An 8,979-nucleotide genomic window follows, 5' to 3' on the forward strand; every position below is an offset into this window, starting at 1 on the left:
AGAAAATTCTGCTGCTGCATATATTGTGCAGTATTCAGCATGCAAAATATACATAATGTGGATGGCTAGAATGCAAATACATACTGCTGTCTGTGATTATTGTAATTCCAATGGAATAAAGAAGGCCTACATACAAATTATAAAGAAATCTAGCTCAATGCCTGCAGCCTCCTAAGAGGATTACATTACACTAATTAGCCCTTTACAACTGTTAACAGCTTCTGAACCGTAATGATGAGACTGAGAATTGCTTAGTTACTGTTACTTTTTAATTCTGTAACTGATCTTCAAAGATATCCCTTTGCAAAAAATAATTCATTCTAGAAGACAGCTGATCAAACTGAAATAATCTGTACAAGCTGGTGCAGGACATAAAATAAAGCATCCTTTGTACACTTTGATTTTATATTCCTCAGAGGCCATACCCAAACCACAGTACAAATGTCCTCCACTTCTTGTTCTTCCATAAAATATTAGCTTTAATATGCAATAAAATTACACACTTAGAAACATGTTTCTGTATATATTTTGTAAACCTATATGCAAAAGGTTAAAAAAAAGGTTACAGAATAAGACCTTTGTTGTGAAGGTAAATATGTAACTACTAAGAATAACAGCATTTCTGCATGTCTGGATTTTTGTGTCATTTGCAAGCAAAATAAATCATGTAGCGTCCATTTCCTGAGCCAGGTTTAACAGTGGAGATTACTGCAATCCCAGTGGAGGTGTTCTGCCACTGATAATCATTCATTGAGGATCACACATTACATAACCTCCCTTATGCAAATGCTCCTTAGTACGTGGACTTCTCGGTCTTGTTTTCATACTTTCTGTCAACATCAATTCCCTGTACAGAAAAGCTATGAATTCTTCCTGCCTCTTCCTCCTGTTTCTTAGTCTATTTTTTCTATTTCTATTGCTGCCAACTGATAATGCATCCATGGCCTTGCTCGTGTGGCCTTACCTGCACTTTTCTAAAGGGTAGTTTATCTGTCGTGGAGCAAACAAAAATATTTTGCCAAGCTTTTAGTCCAATGAGTTTTAGAATATTTTCTGTTCTTGTGATCTTTAAGTTGCAACCACTGTATCCTCCTGTCAGGCTTCTTCTGTTTCCAAAAATTCAAGTACTTATCAGTTAACATTAAAGCTGACCACTGACCATATCATAATGCAGGAATTTTATTGTGTATGTGAGCATCCAGTTAGCCAGCGAGGCTTCACAGAATTGTTTGGCAGCATTGCCTGTCACCTTGTGGCTGTTTGCAGATACAACAAGCCTCTGTGTGACACATCATGTGGAGCGAGGACCATGGGATTGTGTTTTGTTTGAAGCAATATTAATGATCCCAGTTTACAATGTTATGGCTTATTGGCCACAGCAGTGAGGTTCTCACGCTCCTGTGATCACCTCAGGTGGAGCTCCCTGTGCTCTGCACGACATCACACACCAGAGAGGACCCTCTGGAGGGACAGAGATGGTACAAAGCAGCTGCTATCCCAACCATGAGCCATCCTAACCATGAGACAGGGAGCACAGCTAAACCAGGGTCATCTGCAGAGGGCAGAGAAAGTAGCCAACCTATCTGGCATGTCTTCTAGGTAGCCTTTGAAAGGAGAAGCTCTTGAATTCTCAGAATTCCCTCTGGTGTTGAACATCCATAGAGGCAGTACGATTTTTTTTCTCTCTTCAAATTTTTTCTGCCTCAGAAGTTCTACTAATTAACACCACATTATCTCAGCAGATAAAAGATCCCGATGGAGGATACTGGTACTCCACATATGTTAGACAGCATCCTCTGAATCAGCCTTCTCAGCCTCTACAGCTTCAGAGGGGAAGTTCTTCCATGACTTCACTAAATGCTAGAGCAAGCCCAAAGTTACATGTGTTTGAGTTCATAAGGCACTACCCAAAGATGAGATACAGAGGATATAACCTGAATACATTTCTCAGAGTTTAATTTAAAAACAAATCTGGGTTTATTTTATTGTGCTGGTAACACTGCTTGTCATCAGTATCCTAAGCACAGTAATTAATTCTGCACCGTAGTGAATTTAAAAATTAAAAGAACAGGTAAACTATCAAATTAATAATTAAATGGATTTCTAAAGGAAGCTATAGACTATGTTTTACTTTCACACTTGCCAATCCAACCTCAAAGATACACTACCTTGCTATAGTGAGGGATAGACATAGGTGTTGTCAAGATGCATCTCTTCAGGAAAGGAAGGAAGAATTGCTTCAAGTGGAAAAAGTGCATTGTTATCAGTTTGCTGAGGTACATTAACCTAAAATTTGTGATTATACACTATAGGAGTGTTTTTGGACTTGATGCACTGAATAATTTACTTTTTTCTTCTAAGGGAGTATAATGTTTTGAGCCAGAAATCTCCCCATTATTTTTGTTGGTAAAAGAATATATTCTTATAACCTCAAATATATTCTTATATAATCTTAAAATCACAAAGAAGAATGGGTGATATAGGAAATGTATCAAGTTGCAAACAATTACATAATTTATCTCTTTGCCTTCTCACAAACCATAAAGTTATTTTCCACTGTGTAAATAGAAGAATAAAATGCTAAAATTCCGATTTGGTAATTGCCAATTTGGTAATAAAACCCCACGCCTTTTAAAGTCTGAGTATAGGTTAAAGGCAAAAATTTGAAAGTGTGTGTTGAGAAACTGAACACAGAAAAGTGAGTGTGAAGTACAGTCAAGGGAGGAAACTAGATAAATTGAAGATGCCAAGGAAGTGTTTAAGACAAAAGGATACATGGAAGTACATGCTGGATATGAAAGATTTGTGATGGAGAGCTGTTCTTTTCCCATGGTAAGGAACTGAGGCATTTAACTGCAATGACCTGTAAACGATGCAGCAGACTGTTGGGCTGTGCAATAGGAGTTGTACAATCCTCCCAAGCTCTGAGTCCTAACATCTGGCAACTCAAACCTCTTCAAATTATTTACCTTCGTGCTAAGTTCTGCAATTTGTGCTAAGATGCTGAATAATTTCAATCAGTCTGATTTCATAAGAAATGGTGTCAGCCAGGAAGCATCCACTATAAATAAGCTCTGGCAGTGTTTATTTGACATTGAAGTAAATTAAGAATGCAATCTGACCAACACGTTTTAACAATGACATTCTTTCATACAGCGTTTAAGGAAAGGCTGAATGTGGCACATGGAGCCATGGTCCAGTTGATGCGGAGGTCCTCGGTCATAGGTTGGGCTCGATGATCTCAGAGGTCTTTTCCACCCCAATTGATTCTGCGGATATCGACACTTCCCAGTTGCTCACCGGCTTCGGGTAGGTTAGTTAATCACCAGCACAGCAGCAGGGGCTCTAAAGAGCCTTTTGCTCAATTAGAAGAAAGAGCGACGGGAACACGATCCCTCCGCACGGTCCCGCAGCCGCGCCGCGCCCGGGCGGGCTCCGGCGGCAGCGGGCGGGGCCGGCCGGGCCGGGGCGGAGCGCGCCGGGGCCAACATGGCGGTGGCGGCGGGGACAGCCGAGGCGGCCGAGCTGCGGCTGGCGCGGCAGGAGCGGGAGCTGCGCTGGCTGGCGGCGGAGGTCGGCCGGCTGAAGGAGCCGCAGGAGCTGCACTGCCCCGGCAGCGCCAGCCCCGAGCTGCAGCGGCTGCGGGCCGAGAACGAGAAGCTGCGCTACCGCCTGCTGCACCTGCGCCGCAGCCTGGCGGCCGAGCTGGGCCGGGCGGCGCCGGCGCAGCCCCCGGCCGGCGGAGAGGTAGCGCCCGGGCCGCTCGGAGCGGGGACGGGACGGTGACCCCGGGCGGGCCGGGCCTCCGCGGGCGGGAAGGGAAGGGACGGGACAGGGACATTCACGGGGCCGAGCCGCCTGTGCCCAGCCCCCGGGAGCAGAAGCCTGTCGCGGTGTCTGCCCGTAGCACTGGGCAGTGGTCTCTGCCCTTGTGCCAAGGCGGCGGGTTGACAGAATCATAGAATGGTTTGCGTTGGGAAAGACCCTAAAGATCATCTCGTTCCAAGCCCCTTGCCATGGGCAGGGACATCTTCCACTAGACCAGATTGATCAGAGCCCCATCCAGCCTGGACGTGAACACTGCCAGGGATGAGGCAAGCACAGCATCACTGGGCAACCTGTTGGAGGTAGCACACACTTGAAAGCTGCTGTGACTGCTCACTGCTCTGCTTTGATGTCCAACGGCCTCTCTGGGGCGATTTTGCTGGTGATAGTTGTAGTAGTAAAATTTGGGAAATTGTGTTGAGAGGACTGCGGTGAGCAGCATTGCTGTATCTGCACAACATCAAAAAGATGCAGTTTAGATGTGCCATGAGAAGTCTTGGTACTGAGGATATACCTTATTCCCTGTAATTGCCTTTTCAGCCCAATATTATACTGGTTTGGTTTTTTCTGATGATTGCTGGGGGAAAAAAGGCAAAGGTATAGTACAGGTATACTTTGTATTCTCACTGTTTTCAGAAAGTCTCCAGTGCAAGCTCAGCTGATGCAGTGAATCAAATTAAAGAGGAAAAGAAAAAGGAAGATGAAGCTGTGAACCAACACCACAATGATGTAAGTGGTTCTTTAATACCACATAGTAATAGGAGTGGTATTTGACCAGGGTCAGAAAAGGCTCTCAAATCTGTAATACTTTGCTGTATTTTGAAATCCCAGCTTTTGGGAAGAAAGCTTGCTATAGCACCGAGGAAAAAACCTCACATTATTCAAGAGCTTAATCTTGCATTAGTAGGGTTACTGATACATTATTAGATTTCTACATTTTATGTAACGAAAGGATTTGGGTTATTGGAAAATAAAGGTCATGTTTTTGTGGTGCCTAAGGAGGGTGATGGTTCATGAGCATTCATGATGGCTGAAGGGATATTGGCAGCCCTGCTGTAGTACAATAGAGCTTAATAACTCACCTTAAGCTAAAATACAGGAACCTTTATGTGAACTGTCTAACTTGAATCTGATGCTTTGAATGTAGTGGCAGAAGTGAGGGCTTGTTGGAGTGATCCAGATTTCTCCAGGACATCTGTCAAATGCAAATTTTGGGTCAGGAATATAAGCTGCTTTCTGAGGTCCAGCTCATAGACCCATTTAGGCCCAGACTGATGAAAGTGCATGGAAAATAAAAAATCAGTATACTTGAAGGGGCTATCTTGTGTATTATTATTTATAAATGCAATACTGATTTTTAGTGTAAATTCTAGTACAGTTAAATCTGGACAAGTTGGAACCTCTGGGGATGCACCAACACTGTGAATCCTTTTATTCTCTTTGTCTCATATGTGTGTATATGATCGAATTTATGTCTTACAGCTCCAGTGTGTGCCTAGCTTCATAGAAGACAGACTGAAGCTTTATGAAGCACTGAAAAAAGAACATGATGCTTTGCTAGCTTACAGAGCAGCCAACCAGAGCAAATCTATCAAAATTACTCTGACAGATGGGGAGACAGTTGAAGCAGAATCTTGGAAAACCACGCCATATCAATTAGCTGTAGGAATTAGGTAACCTGCACATTCAAGGAGTTGTACTTTTGTAGTAGTGATAAAACTGTTACTATTATTTGTCTCTTACCTTGTTATATGAAGTATATGTCACTGTCAGTGGGTGGTGGCTCCCTTAAACTGGTTTGCTTGGAAAGCGTTGGCACTTCAGCTCCATGTGGTAGAAACAGTTGGTTACAGTTCTGATACTTGGGATTCTGTGCTGGGATCATAATGCTTCCAATCAAATCTGTGACACTGCTGGGAATTAAGAGACATCAGAAGTTCTGTGAGTGAGCAGAATCAGTAGAACCTGTTGTAAGGAGCAACCTTTCTTCCAGATCCCCAGCACTGAAAAGTGTTGAACAAAACCTCTCAAGACCTTAAGGTTCTATACCTTAAAAGTGGGCAAGTGTTTAAGACCACAGAAACAAAAGTTTACTGTCTTCAGGTGCTACAAGATGTGGATGTGGTCTCATGAGGTTTAGAAACCTAAAGTCTTTTACAAATCTGAACCTAAATATTCTTGTCTCGTGTCTCTTCTGTTTCTTCAGTCAAGTGTTGGCTTCAAATGCAGTCATAGCCAAAGTGAATGGTGAACTCTGGGATCTGGACCGTCCGCTGGAGGGAGATTGTACTCTAGAGCTGCTCACCTTTGATAATGAAGAAGCCAAAGCTGTGAGTAAACACTCTGGTTTCTGCTTGATTAAAGAAACTAATGGCATGAAATTGATTGCAGCATTAAGCTTTAAAAATCTTATATTAAAAAAACCCACAAAACTACTCAAGTAATGTATTTCCTATGATTCACAAAGATTAGATAGTAAGTGCCTTTAGTCTGAGAGTAAGTAAAATATTTGTGTCCTTTTCTTCCTTCTCTTTTACATAAACAAGTTATTTCTCAAAGGAGTTTGTCCAGAAAGCCTTGATTTATATGTTAACTTGAAACAGTCTGTGGTTTGGCTCACTGCATTTGAAGATCAGACAGTGAAAGCAAAGGGAGGCAGTCACTACTGTTTTCTCAAAGCTGTCCAGTATTAGACTTGAGTCATAAATAAAATTTACACGCCCTTGTAGTGCCACTCTTTATTAGATCCTTAAGTAGACATTTCTTAGTCAATTAAAATATACGTGTACTTAGCAACTTGATTGAGATTTTTCTGTAATGGTATTCAGTCTGAATCTTATGTTATGTTATGCTAGGATTGGACTTCAGTTTTGTCAAAGAATTATTCATGTGACTAAGCTTGTTGGAGATATTTCAGGAGCCTGTCAAGGCTTTATCTTGTAGCAGTAGCTCTGAAATAGTCTCAATTAATAAGAAGTCAGAACATCAGACTAGTATTGATCTACTGTATTGTTGGCTTCCCTCTTCTGACATTTCAGGTAATGTAGTTTACAGACCCATTAATAAATGTACTGAATGTGAGCAATGGCAATCTAATTGGCTACATTGCTTTGGATGTGATTAGTGGTCAGTGGTGCACAACTGATATTAACTTATAAATAAACAAGGTACAGTAATTAAGTTGAAGGAGTTGTGCAGAGATATAGTCATCCTCTTTCAGACTGAAGTATGGTGGGCCTTTAGTGCTACATCTGCCATTATCTTTTCATTTTGAAGATATATTACTCTACTATTCATATATTACTCTATATGAGTAATATAAAGTTGTTTTACTTCTCTCAAAATTTGAACAACATTGGTTCCAGTCTGTGTCCTATCTGCAGATATCTCTAGTTTTGTTCTTTTCTTTTTAGTTACACAATGCCATTGACCTCATGATTTGCTCAGCTGACTTCATTTACAGGTGTATTGGCATTCAAGTGCTCACATTCTTGGAGAGGCCATGGAAGGACATTTTGGGGGCTGCTTATGCTATGGACCACCAGTTGAGAATGGATTTTATTATGACATGTATATTGAAGACAGGTAAAATTAGTGTCGTAGAAATTTAATACTCCTATTAAAGATCAGTACTAGAATTATTTTGTTTGTTTCTGAGTGTTAAAAGTACAATTCTGATTCTAATATGATTTGAAACATAGTTTTCTGTATATGCAGTTCACATGAGTGTGTGTATATATTTAAATTCAGAAGCAGTGTTCAGACACCTGCTCTGTAAGAGTTGAAGCTGTTCTGTGGAAAAAATGCTCTGCATTTCTGGGTTGAAGTTTCTGAAGTTCCTGTGTGGCCAAGGAGATGGTTTCCTTGAAGACTCCTGCAAGTTTGATTTCCAGGGGCCATCGTCGTGTAGAAAGGACACAAATGCATGAACTTGTCTAGGTGTTTTCTACTTTTCTAATCCTTGTGCACAACTTTACAATTCTGTTTTTTTCCTTGTTTATCCTTCTGTAGGCAGGGAGCATACTGAATCTGCATGAGCTGATAAACTGGCTCTTGTGGCTGAGTTGAGCCTTTTTTCTCCTTGGTTTGTTTTTTTTTCTTAAATCATACATATATTTTGAGCTATAGGTCTTCCAGATATTTAATTGTGTCAAAGACTGTTGCAGACATTCAAAGGAATGATTGCAATGGGTTTTTTCAGGGTGGTACTATCTGTGTTTCTGGGTTTAGTGTCTGAAAATACAGCTGTTTGTAAGTAACTAAGAAAAAAAGTACTATGACAAATCACAACACATTCATTTTTCAAATTAGAAAAATGGGAGTATCAAAATAATTAATTTATATTTCTTTTGCCTGTGTCTTTTTATCTAGAAGTGTATCTAGTACTGAATTCCCACTACTAGAGAACCGTTGTAAAAATATCATAAAAGAGAAACAGGCTTTTGAAAGGCTGGAAGTCAAAAAGGAGATCCTGTTAGACATGTTTAAGGTAAATCTTTAGAGTAGCTGTGGATCTGCTACAATGATCTTTTAAAATGTAACTTTTATGAACTATTGCATATGACTGACTCATCAGAATAGTACCTGTCTAGTAAAACAAAGAAAAGCAATACCATCCTTTTCCCCTTCTCCATATGCCCTCCCAAATTTTCAGGATGTTTTCAAACACTTGTCAAAACAATTCTGTATTCCATAAAAACACACCTCCAGCTCAATGCAATAACAAGTAAATGAAAGGTATACATTTCTTCTGGTTCACTTGTCAAGACAGGTCAGAAAAGGCTTTAGTTCTACTCCTGTTTTATTCAGTGAATATCACCAGTCTCACTGTACTGTGTAGTTGCTTTTCACAAGTGCTTTGGGGTGTTCAGGTGATGATCACAGTCCTAAACACACCTCAGGGGCATTAAGATGATTCTGTCTCTTTCCCCTCTGCTTTTGCAACTCTTCTGAGAAATAGATGTGGGTTTTTTTTTGCTGTTGTTGGTTTGTCGTTTTGTTTTGTTTGATGGGGGTTTTGTTTGTTTTGGTTTTTTTTGGTTTTTTTTTTTTTTTTTTTTTTTTTTTTTTTTTTTTGTTTTTTTTTTTTTTTTAAATGTTTTTTTTTTTTTTTTTTTTTTTTTTTTTTTTTTTTTTTTTTTTTTTTTTGTTGTT

The 8,979-nt window shown here is 40.3% G+C and overlaps 1 protein-coding gene across 1 annotated transcript in view; it reads left to right on the forward strand.

The window, feature by feature from the left end:
• The first annotated feature begins 3,470 nt into the window (after positions 1-3,470).
• TARS3 (threonyl-tRNA synthetase 3) overlaps positions 3,471-8,979 on the forward strand; it is a 15,111-nt gene continuing 9,602 nt past the window's right edge. The window contains exons 1-6 of the mRNA XM_041418830.1: positions 3,471-3,747; positions 4,462-4,554; positions 5,308-5,498; positions 6,032-6,155; positions 7,289-7,410; positions 8,197-8,314. Coding sequence (XP_041274764.1) covers positions 3,490-3,747; positions 4,462-4,554; positions 5,308-5,498; positions 6,032-6,155; positions 7,289-7,410; positions 8,197-8,314 — 906 coding nt within the window. The 5' untranslated portion in view covers positions 3,471-3,489. The remainder of the gene's footprint in view (positions 3,748-4,461; positions 4,555-5,307; positions 5,499-6,031; positions 6,156-7,288; positions 7,411-8,196; positions 8,315-8,979) is intronic.

The sequence above is a fragment of the Onychostruthus taczanowskii genome, unplaced genomic scaffold, assembly GCF_017590055.1.
Source record: "Onychostruthus taczanowskii isolate IOZ18803 unplaced genomic scaffold, ASM1759005v1 scaffold6, whole genome shotgun sequence".
Classification (NCBI taxonomy): Eukaryota; Metazoa; Chordata; class Aves; order Passeriformes; family Passeridae; genus Onychostruthus; species Onychostruthus taczanowskii.